The sequence below is a fragment of the Peromyscus maniculatus genome, chromosome 9, assembly GCF_049852395.1.
Source record: "Peromyscus maniculatus bairdii isolate BWxNUB_F1_BW_parent chromosome 9, HU_Pman_BW_mat_3.1, whole genome shotgun sequence".
Classification (NCBI taxonomy): Eukaryota; Metazoa; Chordata; class Mammalia; order Rodentia; family Cricetidae; genus Peromyscus; species Peromyscus maniculatus.
The window spans coordinates 71489823-71506596 of NC_134860.1; the positions used below are offsets into that span (position 1 = coordinate 71489823).

The 16774-nt window shown below is 45.5% G+C and overlaps 1 protein-coding gene across 1 annotated transcript; it reads right to left on the reverse strand.

Moving 5' to 3' along the window:
- Window positions 1-891: 891 nt before the first annotated feature.
- LOC143267425 (proteinase-activated receptor 1-like) lies at window positions 892-3659 on the reverse strand. Its single transcript, XM_076545355.1, is given in 2 exon segments — window positions 892-3138; window positions 3141-3659. Coding segments are annotated over 2 exon segments (936 nt in total). The 5' UTR covers window positions 3517-3659; the 3' UTR covers window positions 892-2578.
- Between the last annotated feature and the right edge of the window lie 13115 nt (window positions 3660-16774).

Sequence of the window (16774 nt, forward strand, 5' to 3'; positions counted from 1 at the left end):
GAGGCTTTCTCTTCTCCAATACATATTTTTTGGCATCTTAACAAAATCAGGTGGCTGTAGAGGTGTGTGTTTACCTTTTTTGTTATTTTCCATTGACCTACATATCTGTTTTGTGCTAAAAAAAAATTTCCCCTTTTATTATTATGACTTTATGGTATATCTGGAAACCAGATACAGCAATACCTTTAGTGTTATTCTTTTTGTTCTGGATTGCTGTGGCTATCTAAGGTCTTTTTTAACCCTATGTAATGTTTGGGTGTTTTGGTTTTGTTGTGGTTGTTGTTGTTTTGTTTTGTTTTGAGACAAGGTTTCTCTGTGTAGGCTTGGCTGTCCTGGAACTTGCTCTGTAGAGCAGGCTACCTTCAAACTCAGAGATCCACCTGCCTCTACCTCGCTGGGATTAAAGGTGTATGCCACCAATGCCCAGGTCTATATGATTTAAAAAAATAATTTTTGAGATTGTAATTTGATTACAAAATTTCTCCCTTCTCTTTCTTTTTTTTTACCAAGCACGTTTTCATGTTTATTAATATGTTATATAATATTTTAAAAAAGTGAACACAAAACAGTGACATCAAAGTTCACAAGTACAGTAATAATAGTTATACTAAATCACAGAACACACAACAGCAAGTCAATGATCTAGATTAGTCAATACGGTAACCAAGTTAACAGTACAATTACATGACTTTCATGGACACTATTCTACAATATTTGGAAATATTTTGTTCTCTTAAATAAACATTTACCCCTTCTATTCTTTTACTTGCTTAAAAGTCAAGGTATTTCTTAAATCAGGAAAAGTATCTATTTCAAATTAATTTTCAAATTACTTTGTCAACGCCATCAAGATTTTATATGCTTATTAGTTACTGTGTCATTAAAAAATGCTTTTAAAATAATTTAATTAACTCTTAAGAAAAAATACAGGACAATTTTCCTACATTTCAATCTCAAGTTCATTTTCTTCCCTTTTTTTTAAAAACCAGACTGACCTATATATTGCTTAAAACTGAACTTAAGTAAAACTTTGTGTTTTCTTGCTTTTTAAAAATGTGTGTTTTTTTGTTTTGTTTTGTTGTTATTGTTTTGAGCCAAGGTCTCACTATGTAGCCCTAGATGGCCTGGAAGTCATCATGTAGACCAGGCTGGCCCCAAACTCACAGAGATCTGCCTACCTCTGCCTCCTGAGTGCTGGGATTAAAGGTGTGTGGCTGATTTGAGTAATTTTTAATAAAACATTTGTAAATAAATAGTGTCTAATTATTGTAGACTGAAGGGCTTATTTCTTAAAAATATACATCTTATACTGTGTTTTTATATTTAACTATAGCTACTAGAAGCAGAAACTCAGATCTCCAAGGTTGTTTAGCTATTAGGCCTTGCTTATGTGAAATATGCTTGGTGACGTCTGGCTGAACACACTTCTATGTACAACGGTGTTTTTATGGTGCATACATCATATTGACTACATGTCAGCTATCTGCTTGCTTTAGCAAAGGCAGGACTCAGTTAATGTCCTGCAGTCAGTTAGTCTGCAGGCCCAGAATCCATCAGAGTGCCCAGGACACATGGGTATGTCTGTGCAAGAGCCAGCCTTGCAGGACAGCTACTGGATGTAAACACAACTTTCTCTGCTCCTCAGCTGTGCAGACGATTTTCGTAGTTACTGTCTCCCAAGATGTCATATCCTATCTTGCCAATTTCTAACAGATACAGTCAATTCACAGCTAATGGGAAGCCTAGGAGGAAGGAGTGGCCCTGGTGGTCCCCATCTCTGTTCTCTGGGAGGCACAACTGAATGGGTATGTATCTGCTGCTCAGAGGCCTCCCTGGAGATGGTATGCCTAGTTACCAGGCTTGACTGCTTTGAAAGGTTTCTTATGACCCAGTGGGTCTCACGCTCAGTCTTTCTTGATCCATGTATTCAGTACACAAATTGTAAAAATGTTACCCATATCAACATGGGCTTTCCAACTGCTTTGGTAATTCTTCAACTATGATATGTTCAAGATGAAAAGCACAAGACCTTCCCCTACACAGATAGTACTGTTTCATCCTTCTATTGCTTAAACATTACCATCAAATCATTGGAAAAAAAATACATATGGGCAAAAGCCAGGTTAAGTCTAAACTATGGACCCCTTCCTATCATTAGATACCTTCAGCTGTTCAGTGCTAACATCCACCAAACCAGACTTTGTTTATTAAGTAAGATAATCAGATTATTTCCATAGTAATTGCTGGGGAATAAACAAGAAAGTGTCAAGCGCTGATTTTATAATGCATTGAAAATATGTGTGTGCACACTACCTATATATTTAAGTCACCTAGACATATAAGAAGTGACAGTCAGTTAAGATCGCAGCACTGGCAACCTTGGAAATCTCTGTCTCTGGTTTCCATTACCTTCCTGGTAATTATGCTTGATAGCATTTGCAAGAAGTAGGCATGCAAATTAGACATTGGTTGCTTTAGGTGGTGAAGTAAATATAGTTCTTGCCAGAGACTAACGGGATCCCCGGGCTGTCCGCGTTTCCAACCTTGTTCGGTGTAACCTTCCAGCAACCCTTTCCCCCTAAGCCAACAGCTTCTTGTAGATGCTGTTACTCAGGTGACTCGAGCAGGTATCCATTTTACTGGGCATCAGCTGGCCGGTGCTGTTGTAACTGTTGGGATCGGAGCTTTCTCTGCAGCACAAGATGCTGTAGAGGTGCCTCTGGCACTCAGAGGAGGCGTAGTAGTAAATCAAGGGGTCGATGCAGCAGCTCACGCTGCTCACGCAGACGCAGAGCAGGTAAGCAAAGTAGGCCGCCTCTGTGGCAGGGTTGTCAGAGAGGAGCAGGTAGTGCATGATGAGGAGGATGTTGGTGGGTCCAAAGCAGACGATGAAGATGCAGAACACAGCGGCGGACAGGAACAAAGCCCGGGACTTCTTGCTCCGGTTGGCAACGGCGGAGGCGCTCAGGCACCGAATGATGGACGCGTAGCAGACGGTGGAAATGATCAATGGCACCAGAAAGAAGACGGTGGAGAAGGCCGAGAAGTAGTAGGAGTAAAAGCCTTGTAGCAGGGTCTTGTTGAGGACGTCGTGGCAGGTGGTGATGTTGAGCCCCGGAACCCGGGTGGTCTGCTCTTGAGGAGAAGAGGCACCACCCCCAGGATGGCCATCACCCAAATGGCCAGGCAAGTGAGGTTGGCCCGGCCGAGAGTGCGCCAGGACAGGGACTGGATGGGGTACACGACGGCCAGGAACCGGTCGATGCTGATGATGGTCATGAGCATGATGGAGGCGTACATGTTACAATAAAAGGCCGCCGTGGCGAAGCGGCACATTCCAGACCCGAACTGCCAATCACTGCCGGAAAAGTAGTAGCTGACCTTGAAGGGGAGCACAGACACAAACAGCACGTCGGCCATGGCCAGGTGCAGCATGTACACCACGGCCGGCTTCTTGACCTTCATCTTCAAGACGAAGACGGCGATGGCCAGGATGTTCAGAGGAAGGCTGACCATGAACACAAAGGTGTAGACCGAGGGGATAAAGAGCGTCAGCCAGGGGCTGGTCAGGTATCCCGAGGCATCTTTGGAGATGAAGGGAGCAGGTGACGGGGGAGGAGAGCCTCTTTTATTGAAGTAGATTGCCCTGCCCTCAGGCAACACACTTTCATTTTTCTCCTCCTCGTCCCCAAAGGGCACCTGCTCAAACACGTTTTCACTGGGATTCCTGAGAAGAAACGAGCGCGGGTTCAGAGTGACATCGGTCCTCTCGGATTCTGGCTGGCGCGCGGGGACGCGGGAAGACAGCAAGGGACCGCACAGGCTGAGGCCGGCGGCGACGAGCCCCCTTCTCTTTCTTCCTTCCATATCCTCCTATATGCTCCTCTCTGCTGTCCTTCAAATTTGTGCCTCATTTTTTTTACTAATTGTTAATTGCATGCATATATGCATTCACACACACACACACACACACACACACACACACACACATATATATATATATATATATATATATATATATATATATATATATATATTCCTAAATTTAGCCTGTTCAGTCGGTATGATGCTACCTGTATTATGTTTCAGGGATGGCCAGCTGGTGTGCTGTTTCTTGGAGAAGTCCACCTCTCCTGCTCCCAGCTTTCCTCGGTTGCCTGGAGCTCTTGGTATAGGGTGGAGGCCTTGTGGGCGTTTCCTCGTCCAGTTTGGCACATCCATTGGTGTCCTCCTTGTTTAGCTCATTTTTAGGCAGTCATGTTGGAGAGGCTTTACTGGTGAGCTTCTGAAGTTGCTAAGAGACACAGACTCACAGCAGACTCCCCGATTGTACTTGAATTTTAGGATTGTTTTTCTGTGTTAGGGTAAGAACAACACTGGATATTTTGGTGCAGATTTCATTGGAGATTGAAGACTAGACTTAGTAGCATAGCCATTTTCGTAATATTAATTCTCCCAACCCCTGAGCCTGGGAGGTCTTTCTCTCCTTTAGTTAGGTCCATTCTAAGGTATTTTATTTTTGTGTTATGTGGTTGTCAGTTGTGAGTGTGATGGCTTCCCTGGTTTCTCCCTCAGCACATCGGTTAATGATGTGTAAGAAAGCTGCTGATTTGTATATTCTAATTCTGTGTCCTCTCACTTTGCTAAAGTGTCTATCAGTTCTAAGTGTTTTCTGGGTGTTTCTACTGCTGTGGGGAAACACTATGACCAAAAGCAAATTGGGGATAAAAGGGTTTATTTCACTTCCATGTTGTAGTCCATCATTGAAGGAAGTCAGGACAGGAACTCAAGCAAGGCAGGAACTTGGAAGCAGGAGCAGATGCAGAGGCCATGGAGGGGGGCTGCTTACTGACTTGCTCCTCATGGCTTGCTCAGCCTGCTTTCTTACAGAAGCCAGGACCACCAGCTCAGAGGTGGAACCACCCAAAATGGTCTGGAGCCTCCCCATCAATCACGAATAAGAAAATGCCCTACAGGCTTGCTTACAGCTCAGTCTTATGAAGGCATTTTTTCAATGGGGGTTCCCTCCTCTAGGATGGCTCTAGTCTGTGTCAAATTGACATAAAACTAATAAAATTAGATAGCACACTGGTGGAGGTTTTTTCTTTTATCTCATATATACAATCAAATCTTAAAATAAGGATGTTTTAACATTTGCCTTTCTTTTTTGTATCCATTTTTAAAATATCAATCTATTGACTATGTATTCTTGGTTTTTAAAGTATAATACTATTTTAGTAGGTTCTTTTCTGGTCTTGCCTATTTGATGATCTAAGTGTATCCTATACCCAGGCAGGCATCTCTGTGCCTAGATTTGGGAAATTTTCTGTGATTACTTTATTTACATTTTTCTTCAAAAAAATTTTAAGTCAGATGGTGGTGGTGCACACCTTTAATCCCAGCACTTGGGAGGCAGAGGCAGGAGGATCTCCAAGGTCTAGGCCAGCCTGGCCTACAAAGTGAGTTTCAGGACAACCAGGGTTATACAGAGAAACCCTGTCTTGAAAAACAAAACAAAACCTAATTTTTAATCTTATCTTATGTCTATGGGTGTTTTGCCTGCATGTATGTACCATGTGTGTGCCTGGTGCCTACAGAGGCCAGAAGAGGACACTGGATCCCCTGGAACTGAAAGTTAACTGACAGTTGTGAGCTGCCATGTGGGTACTGGAGTTAAATACAGGTCCTCTGGAAGAGCAGCCAGTGCTCTTAACCATTGAGCCATCTCTCCAGGCCCTAAACTTTTTTTTAACTGCCATTAGCATTAAGTTCTTCTATGCTCATGATTGGTAGTATTAATCTTTTTATCGGTCTTGAAAGTTTTCTTCATAATTAAAAAAAATAAACCTTTTCTCGTTTAGAAACACATTATTTTGGCCAGGTATGGTGGTGCATGCCTCAGCACTTATGAGGCGGAGGCAAGCCAGGCTCCGTGAATTTGAAGCCAACCTGGTCTACATACCAAGTTCCAGGATAGCCAGGACTACATCATTAGATCTTGCCTCAAATTAGTAAAATAATATCATTTTATCTTATGTGTACGAGTGTTTTGCCTGCAGGTATGTTGGTGCCCATGTCTATGCTTGGTGCCTGATGAGGCCAGAAGAGGCACAAGCTCCCCTGGAACTGGAGTTACAAAGAGTCGCGAGCTGCCCTGTGGGTGCTGAGAACGGAACCGGGTCCTCTGGAAGAGCAGCCAGTGCTCTTGACCCCGGCGCCATCTCTCTGGCCCCTCTTCACCCTTCCTTCTTAATTTACTATTGTCATTGTTGTAGTGATGCAGTTTCTCTGCCTTGTCTTCGAGGCCTGGTACTCTGTCCTCTTCTTGATTCCATCTGTAGGGGAGGCTGTCCATTGGAGTTTTTATTTGAATTATTGAAATTTTCATTTCCAACATGTAGTTTGGTTCTCGCCCCCCCCCCTCCCCCTCGGTATTTCTATTTATTGAATTCCACTTTTTTTTTTTTTTTGGTTTTTCGAGACAGGGGTTCTCTGTGTAGCTTTGCGCCTTTCCTGGAGCTCACTTGGTAGCCCAGGCTGGCCTCGAACTCACAGAGATCCGCCTGGCTCTGCCTCCCGAGTGCTGGGATTAAAGGCGTGCGCCACCAACGCCCGGCAAATTCCACTTTTATAGCCTTTATTGACTTGCTTCTTTAGTTTACTTATGTTCTCTTGCCATTCATTCTGGAGTCTGTGGTTTCTCTAAGGTCTTGGAGCATTCTTATAGTCATTTGAATTCTTTGTCTGGGGTTTCATTGAATTTGCTGGCACTGGAAGGTGTTCCTATTAGGATAATAATTTTTAGAGAGTTATGTTACCTCAGTTTTTCATCTTTCTTGTGCATTTGAAGTTTAGCCAGTTGTTGAGCTTTTTAAATCACCCTTAGTCTTGCAGTGGAAATGAGAGAAACTAGGTTATGCTAGAATCGAGGTGCCATTTTCAGAAAGACAGTCATGGTATGTACTCACTCATAAGTGGATTCTAGATATAAAATAAAGAACAATCAGACCACAACCCATAGAACCATGGAGCCTATATATATAGCATGGAGGTCCCTAGGATGACTGTGGCTTATAATAAATTTCGGTTTTACTCAATTATTGAAAAAAAATAGCCAAATGAATGGAAACACATGAACTATGAACCAAAGGCTGAGGGGCCCCCAGCTGGGTCAGGCCCTCTGAATAGGTGAGACAGTTGATTGGCTTGATCAGTTTGGGAGGCAACTAGGCAGTGTGACCAAGTCCTGTGCTCATTGCATGAGTTGGCTGTTTGAAACCTGGGACTTATGCAGGGACACTTGGCTCAGTCTGGGAGGAAGGGACTGGACCTGCCTGGACTGAGTCTACCAGGTTGATCGCAGTTTTCGGGGGAGGACTTGCCCTGGAGGAGGTGGGAATGGGGGGTAGGCTGGGGGTAAGGGGAGAGGGTGGGAGGGGGGAGAATAGGGGAACCCGTGGCTGATATGTAGAACCGAATGGTATTGTAAAATAAAGTAAATAAATAAATAAATAAATAAATAAATAAATAAAAATAAAAAAAGGTTCTCAAAGAGGAAACCCAAAAATAAATAAATAAATAAATAAATAAATAAATAAATAAATAAATAAATACTTCCTAAATGCCAAGAATAAAGGAGCACTGTGTTGTGTGAACTCATATATATTAGTTACTGTGGGTGTAAATGGAAAGGAAATAAAGCAGAGTAAGACCAATAACTAGTAATGAGTTAAAGAGAAAAAGGCAGAGGGGAGAAAAGTAAGTAGAAAAGGGAGCAGACAGGGAGAATAGAAGGTTCTGGTAAAAGGTTGAATGAAAAGAAAAGTTAAAGAAATGCAATCCAGCCGGGCGGTGGTGGCGCACGCCTTTAATCCCAGCACTCAGGAGGCAGAGGCAGGTGGATCTCTGTGAGTTCGAGGCCAGCCTAGTCTACAGAGTGAGTTCCAGGAAAGGTGCCAAAGCTACACAGAGAAACCCTGTCTCGAAAAACCAAAAATAACTAACTAACTAACTAACTAACTCACTAACTCACTAAATAAATAAATAAATAAATAAATAAATAATGCAATCCAGTAATTCAAAACAAGTCCTTGCCCTCAGAGGCTGAGACAAGCAGACTACAAATCAGGCCAACTAATGTTCTCTCTGGAACACTCATCAAAAGGAAAAGGAAAACAGAAGAGAAGGTATGTGTGGGGGAGTGGTGAGAACAGAGCAGGATGAAGCGACCCACTGAGCTGACACTGGGTATTATTAAAGATCAATGGCTATGAAGGGAGAACTGGGTGGAGATGTGGACTCTGAATGCAGTCCTTCCTGCTTTCTGTTCCAGTTTTAGCTTCGCAAGAACTTTCTTCTGGGGCCCTAGATGCCTCTTATGTCCCCAAGATCCTTTCTGACTTTAGGTCGCAGATACTGGGCATTTCCGTGAGTAGTCAGTCCTTCCTGAGTCAGGCCAGAGAAGCTGACGAAACCTCCTCAGGCTTGGGTTGTGAGTGCTGTTCTAACTTCTGCTAAGATGGGGCGTGGATGGGATGTTTGTGTCTGTGAGTAGTCCTCCCTGGGTTAGGTCACAGGCATGGGCTGTACCTCTGGGAGGTCCCTCAGAGACTGGCTATAAATGCTGGAATCCATGTCTGTGTTTCCCTGCAGCCAGATCCTCAGCTTGCCAAATGCAATGATTCAGGATTCCTTTCCCTAAGTCCAGAGGTATTCTGCTGGCCAAGTGTCAGCATGTAATCCCAAAAGTTTGGTTCCCTGAGGTTCTGGGATGGCCAGACTGCTGATTCAACAGGAACGTTAAAATGGAATCTCATCGCTGCTCTGGTTGGCAGTGTCAAGATTCCTCCTCATACCAACTCAGGACACTAAGTCTGTCTCCCTAAGACCTCCCACGTGGGGGTGGGAGATGGCTTGGTGAGGAAAGAGCCAGCCTGGATACATGGAATCAGATTCTCCTGCATTCACCTTAAGGATCTGGGCACAGTGGTGTTACACAGTTGTATTACAGGTTTACCTCTGTAACCCCAGCACTGGGAGGTGGAGGCGGGAGGCTCCGTTGGGCTCACTGGCCAGCCAGTTTAACTGAAATGGTAAGCTCCTAGTTCAGTGAGGGAGCTCATCTCCAAAAGTGAAGGTGAAAAAGCAATCGAGGCCAATATTCTGACTTCATACTCTGGTCTCCATATGCTTCAGCATGGGTGTGCACACCTACACACATATGCATATAACACACACACACACACACACACACACACACACACACACACCCTCCTACAGGAAGAGAAACTAGAACAGAAATCAGGCAGGACTACACTCATGAAGCACACTGAAACCACAGAGTTTCAACAGTTTACTGAGAGATTTCTTAAAGGGCTAGGTTAGTCCTTTTGACCTTCTGGGAGGATTGAGGGTGTTGGATGTCAAGCTATGTGGAAATAATCTTTAATTTTGAAAGCCTCATCCAGTTCCTGAATGTTTTCATAAAAATGAAAGCCTGGCCATAATCAGCCTAGTGGGAACAGAGGAGCCTGAAGTGTAGAATAATATACTCGGTGAGGATGGTGGTTACCTCTGAGGCTGTTTCTATTTTAGTAGGAAAAGCCTTTTTCTCTCCCCAGTGAGAGCATCCACTAGAACTGGCTGTTCTCCGAGTCCCTTGTATGAGGCCATGGTTGAAATCTATTTGTCAATTTTCCCTGTCACAGTTCTCTTACGCTGGGCTGGCTGTAAACGGGGAGGAGGTCTGAGAAGCCTCTCAGGATGGGCCTGACAACAGGTGGGTAAAGCTTTGGAAATGGAGCAGGGGTCTAAAGAATGCCTGTGCCTGTGGAAGAGGCTCAGAATGTGAAGGGTGTCGTGGTCATTGTCAACTTGACACAAACCTAGACATAGCTGGGAAGAGGGAATCTCAGTTGAGGAAGTGCCTCCATCAGACTGTCCTGTGGGCATGTCTTTGGGGGTATTTTATTAATTGCTAGTTGACGTGGGTGAGCCAAGCCCAGTGTGGACAGAACCAGCCCTGGGCAGGTGGTCCTGGGCTGTGTAAGAGAGATAGCCAAGCAAGCTTGTAAACAGCACTCCTTCATGGGCTCTGCTAACTAAAGCAGGAACTAACTGCCTTGCCTTCCTGTGATGGCTCTTCCTGGTTGTCAACTTGACTATATCTGGGATGAACTATAATCCAGAAATGGAGGGCACACTTGTGATCCGGATCTTGAGACAGGTAGACAACACGCCTTTGATCTGGATCTTGAGGCTGGATGAGACACATCTTTAAACCAGACTTTGAGGCTGGAAGGCACACCCGTAATCTGGGCCACACCTTCTGTTGGAATACTATATACTATAGACAATGGAGAAGGAAGGGTGTTCTTTGCCTGCTTGCCCTCACCTCTATCAGTCCATCCATTCCTTAGAGATCCCAGCAGCCCAGCTGAGACACCCAGCCTCATGGAACTAAGCTGCTACTAGATTCTTGGACTTTCCATTCACAACAGCCATTGTTGGACTGCAGCCTGTAAGTCATTCCAATGAATTCATATGTATATGAATTTATTCCATAAGTTCTGTGACTCTAGAGAACTCTGACGAATACACTTCCCTTGATAGTAGACTGTAACCTGTAAACCAATAAACCCTTTCCTCCTCTAAGTTGCCCTTGGTCCATGTTTTATCACAGCAACAGAAACCAAACTAACAGAAACCCAAATGTGGCTTGGTGAAAATTGTTCAGAGTTTTCCATTATGAGCATCCAGGGAGCAACAGTTTGTTTGCAGGGGCGGGTGGGGGGTGGGAGGTGTCCATAGAAAGAGATGATTGATACTGCAGGGTTGCTGTGAAGCCCTGATTTAAAGCCTGTTCCACCTCTTGAGGGTGTATTGTAGATGAGGGAGAGTGTGATTGGGAACTAAGGCAGCCTTCAGTGGAAGTGAAGCCATTTGTTTGGTCTGTTGACCCACCTGGTTGTTACCCAGAGAAGCCTCAGAGACCTCCTGGTGGGTCTCGCAATGAATGACTACCTGATCTGGAAGCAGCGAAGTGGCCCTTTCCTCTACAGAATGGCTTCACAAGAACAGCACAGAGGAAATCTGTGTGAATAGTAAGTTTCATCCCTAGCCTATGGCCTCCGTGACACAGGTGTCACTGACACCTGGATCCTGCCTTATAAGCTTCTTTCCACCTGTGATGGCCTTGTGGTGGGGAAGTGGAGAATCTCACATATCCAGTCCAGGGCTGGGGGCGGGGGGAGGGGATGTCACAGGAATTCTGTAGAGGCCTCAGAGGCAGGTCCAGCAGTAAGGTCATGATATTTAGCCTCTGCCAGGTCTTACCATGTGCTCTGGAGTTTGTAGGAGCAGCTCTGGCACTTGTTCTACCAGCTGTAACTCTGTGGAAGGCTCTGGAAGAGTCTCAGAGATCTGATGAGGCACATAAGCTGTCATACTTAGCCCTAGGCTTAATTTAGATTTCTCTGCTGTTCAAGGAAGTCTAGGGACCATGTTATTTCTGGGGCTTACCCTACTCACTCTCCTTCTGGTCTCCTTAAGGCTTCATAAAGAGATTTAGCTTGCAGGCCAAAGTGGGGAATCCAATTCCTGCAAAATCCCAGCATGACAAGAGAGTCCATTGTCATTGTTTTCTGGCTGGGGTCCCCATAGTCAAAATGAAATCCTCGTGGTTACTGGAAAGGCTCCTTGTGACTGGAATTAATATAAATCTCATTGACTGGCTCTTCTGGTACAAGATTGGGGCTTTTGAAGGAGAAACCTTCCATCTACATGAGGCTCGCTTTTGAAGAGAGAACTGTGCTTTGATCTGGAGTGGGTCTGTCTGGGCTGCAGGTTAACACGTCATTCACATGTTGAAGGGGTCTCTTCCCAAGGGGAAATTAAGGAAGGACAGGTTTTTATGGGGCCTGTCCAAAGAAGCAAGGACTTTCTTGAAAGCCAGGGCAGGGAAATAGTTCATTATTACTTTGAGTGAGCTCCCACTTTGCAGACTGGGCATGGTTGGCCATTGAGAAAGCTCAATAACCCTATGCATGGCCTTGGGCACTCTTGGATTAACTGTTGTCTTAGGGTTAGTATTGCTGTAAAGAAACCCCACAACTAAAAGCAACTTGGGGAGGAAAGGGTATATTTCACCCACAGTTGCATGTAACATTCATCATCAGAAGCAGTGAGGGCAGAAACTCAAGCAGGGCGGGAACCTGGAGGCAGGAGCTGATGCAGAGGCCATGGAGGGGTGCTGCTTACTGGCTTGCTCCCTAAAGCTTGCTCAGCCTGCTTTCTTATAGAGCCCAGGACCACTAGCCCAGGGATAGCACCACCCACCATGGGCTTGGCCCTCCCCCATCAATCACTAATTAAGAAAATGCCTTTCAACCAGATCTTATGGAGGAATTTTCTCAATTGAGGTTCCCTCCTTTCAGACAACTCTATCTTGTGGTCAAGTTGACATAAAATTAGCCAGCGCAGCTATCTTAGTTGACCACAATGATAGCAAGAAAGAGTCCTTTTACTCAAGTCTGGGTTGGGTTTCGGGGTGAAAATCCATGATTTTCTGAGACGGGCAAGGAGGAAGCAATCACTACTGCCATTTATTTCACCCGCCCTTTTCTCCCTTTCTTCCTCAGTTTGACAATTCTGGCCCTCAAGTCCCTAGTTAGTGAAGATCTTCGAAGCTGTGCTTAATAAAGGAGAGAGTGGAATCTGGGGTCTCTGGGCTGGTTTTTGAAGCCTTTGTCTAATACTCAGGGAAACTTAGCTTATGAAATGTACAGCCAGGTCAGCTTGGCCCTCTGGACTCTCTGGGTGAGTGTACTATGCATCCTCTCAGCTATTCAGACTGAAAGCTGCCAGGGTCTTCAGAAGATCCCCACATGATATCCCATAACTTGCTAGAGTTAACAGGCTAGATAATGGCTTTTTTTATTCCCCCTAATAGAAATGTAATCATATGGTTTCAGCAAATCCTTCCCCACTAATCCTTAAATTGCTGGTCTGATCTGTGTTGATCATGGTAATGAAGCCTGAGCAGGCTGGATCTGGGTTATGAGTGTGACCCTTATTTTCCTGGTGTGCCTGAAAGACAAGATTGGGGACTTTTCCTCTTTTGCACAGACATGCAGCAGGTGGTCTGATGACATAGGCATTGTGTCAGGTTATGTCAAAAGCCATAGTAACGTTTTGGAACTCTCTAATGAAGGTGGCATGATTCTGGTTAAATGACCCTGGCCTGGATTGTCCTTGGAACGGGCTGGCCACAGGGAAGGGAATACTCTTGAGTATGGCAAGGTTAGCCACTTTGAAAAGCAGATGTTTTTCCTGGGAAGAGGGAATGGCTTTTATTTATTTTTGGCATTCCCTGTATGATGTTTCCCAGTGAGTATGTGACAGAGAGTTCTCCTGGATAGGGACAGGGAGATGTTGGAGAGAGCTCCATGAGTAGCGAGAAGGAGGTGGGAGCAGGGCTTGTAAGCAAAGGAGTGGCTATTGTAGAGAAATCAGAGGTTCAACACGGGCTGCCTGAACACAGAGGAAGGGCCATCAAGGCTGTTGTGTGTTGGTTTTAATGCAGCAGCGCTGTGTTATTCATTAAGGGCACTGTTACCGTGTGAGAAAGGCCACCAGGCACAACAAAACCCATTATCAGAGCTTTATTAGAAGAGAGGGGCAGAAGAGAGCATGGCCAGGCCTGTGGAAGACAGGTGCACAGAGAGAGAAGGCGAGGAGGAGAAGAGGAAGGAGTCTGTCATTCGCTTCTTATGGATTCCCCACACATGTGCACACGGGCTTATGGAGCTGCGTCACGCATGCGCATAGATTTTCTGATCACGCTGTGAGCAAATTATGTGATCACATAGTGCACGGATTACGTAGGATGTAAGAAGGCCCCTTGCTTGGCTACTGAACTGCGCATGGGTGGTCATTGTTAGTTATTTAGCTGCGTTGTGTTCTTACCCTGCAAGGAAATGTCACGAAACACGACAGAATCCGCTTATAGGAGTTTTATTAGAGATAAAGGGACAGAGAGTGCACAGGCCTGTGGAAGAGACACGTGCGTGGAGAAGAAGAGAGGAGAGAAGAGAGAGAACCGGGAATATGGCGCACTGCTTTAAAAACCGGCTGGGGTGTGGCCAGGCCACGTCACTACTCCACGCGTGTGCGTAGATCACATGGTCATGCTGCGCGCTTACGTGGCCAGGTAACATCACGGATCCTGGTCACGCGAGACGCCTTGACCCGGAAATGGCTATCTTGACTTGGAATTGGCTAGGCAGAAGTGTCTACCTGGTATATGCGACCGTGGGGGCGTGTGTTGTAAACCCTTCATTCATGTAGCTGGGGGAGTGGCCAGGAATTCCAACATTGTGGAGAGGGACTAATGAAAGAGAATCTGATGAGGCATTTACGGCCTCTCTCTCCCCTAGCTATGGGACCTCTGATAAGGCTGTGAAAGCTTGGCCAGAGGAATGTCCGAGTCCTTTCCTCAACCACAATGCAAGAGGCCTACCTGAAGGCTATTACTGCCGACTGAGCCACTAGGAAGCCGCGGTTCTTTCTCCTGGCAGAGTAGCAAGGCCAATTTTTGTTACAAGGAAAATAAGTTTTCTTTTTGAGAATCAGAGACTCAAATTTGTACACTTTTTTTTTTTTTTTTTTTTTTGCTGGGACATTGTTGGGGTGAGTCAAAGGAAATAGAGGATGGGGTACTTACTGGGGTCCTATCAGAGGTGGAGCACTTACCCTGGAAATACCCCAGAGAGTATCAGATCTCTCTGCGTGTCTTGGATAAGCCCTGGTCTCATTGAACTGACTTCCCAGCAGTGCTCTCTTTGTGGACATACCCAAGAGAAGCAGCAGCCTCCCAGCCTGTGAGCTAAACTGGCCCAACTGGTCAGGCCAGACCAGCCTGGAAGGGATACCCACAAACTGAAACTGGCCAGCGGTTAGCTTTGAGGGAGAGGGGACCCTCCCATCCTGGAGAAAGTAAAAACATGTGGGCATCTTGGATCAGGAAAATGGCAGATACGAACGCTATAGCCACACACAAATACCACAGCCACATGTCCTGTTTCCTCCCACACTGAAGCACAGAAGGCAAAACCAGTGAGGGGAGGCGGGACTGAGGGTGTCCTCAGAGACGGTGTGCACTTCCCCTGGACAAGCTGCCCTTGGCAACACTCTTTCATGTTGAGAGTGAGGATGCTCCCAGGAGGAAGAAAAGTAGCCCCTTGTCTTTACTGACTGTGGTAGACTAACTTTGACTTCATTTTTCTGTTGTCTTCTGGGTCCCACTAAAGCCTCGGGCCTTGGCCAGGGCCCTTCAGATGCAAATAAGAAGTAAAGTTTTCTACAACAGGCAGAAAGGCATTTCTTAGCTTTTTACCTGAGGGGCAAAGTGGTCTGGAATTCCAGCTCAGAGGCCTTCAGATCCTACTGGAGAGCAGTCCCAGCCAGACATCTTTAGTTGCTCCTGAGCCAGTTGGCCACAAAATGGAGAGGCCAAGAGCTTTAAGGAGAGGTCCCAGCCAGGCCACCGAAATGTCATTCCAGGAATGAGGAGTTCCAAGTATGGGGTGAGTGTTTGCCAGATCAGAATTGATACAAAGATTTTAAAAAAGAATATATACATTGGAGAGATGGCTTAGCAGTTAGAAGCACTTGGTGCTCTTGCAGAGGACTTGTGTTGATTCTTAGCATCCACATGGTGACTCACAACCATCCTAGTAACTCCAGGTCCAGAGGAACTGATGTCCTCTTCTGACCTCTGGGTACCAGGCATGCCTGTGGTACACAGACATACAGGAAGGCAAAAATAATGAATACTTTTTTAAAATATACAAGGACTATACACAGTAGGGGCTGGGACTATTGCTCAGTTGGTAAAATGCTTGCTGTAACTGAATTCGGATCCCCAGCACCGAGGTAAAAAGCCAGGTACAGCCCCCACACCTATAATCCCAGTGCTGAGACAGGTTTCCTGGGGCTTGTTGGCTAGCCAGTCCAGTCAAATCTGCAAGCTCACAGTTCAGTGAGAGGCCGTCCCCAAAACAGCAATGATAAAGTCGAGCGTGATTAAGGAAAACACTGGATACCTGGAGGGAGCCGGGAGAGGCACTATGGATAAAAGCAACATGAGAGAATTCTCAGAGAGAAAATCAACCCCCTCTCCAAGAGGGTATGGTGTCCTTTTATGGCAGTTAAAAGAAGTGACATGGTTTTAAGTGGGCAGATCACTCATAAATTTTATTTCATTTTTTGACACAAAGTCTCTCTCTGTAGCCTTGGCTGTCCTGAAACTCTCTTCACAGACCAGGCTGGCCTTGAACTCACAGAGAGGAGTGTTGTGATTAAAGGTGTGCAAATCCCCCCCACCTATACATTTTATAATGTCATTTGTCTTTCCTGTGTGTGGCCATTTGGGGTGAGGCTGTACTTGTTGCTGTAAGTATAAGTGTTCCAGCTCTGAGGGGAAAGGTTTCCCTGAGGCAAGTGTTCCAGCTCTGAAGGGAAGGTATCCTGGCAGTCGGGAACAAGGAATTACCACAAAGTCACATTGCAAAACAAACTTCAGACAAGAGATTTATCGGGAAAAACACAAGAGGGTGGCTGCCTCTGCTCAGGAGAGAAGCAGTAGAGAACTGAATGGGAGGCAGGCTTACATAGGGTTTCCTAGGGACAGAGTTTTTCATGGTAGAGATTTCCAGGGTGGGGATTGGTGGGATTTCAAGTCCTGAGCTTGGGGCGAGCTCAGAGCTCAGGGATT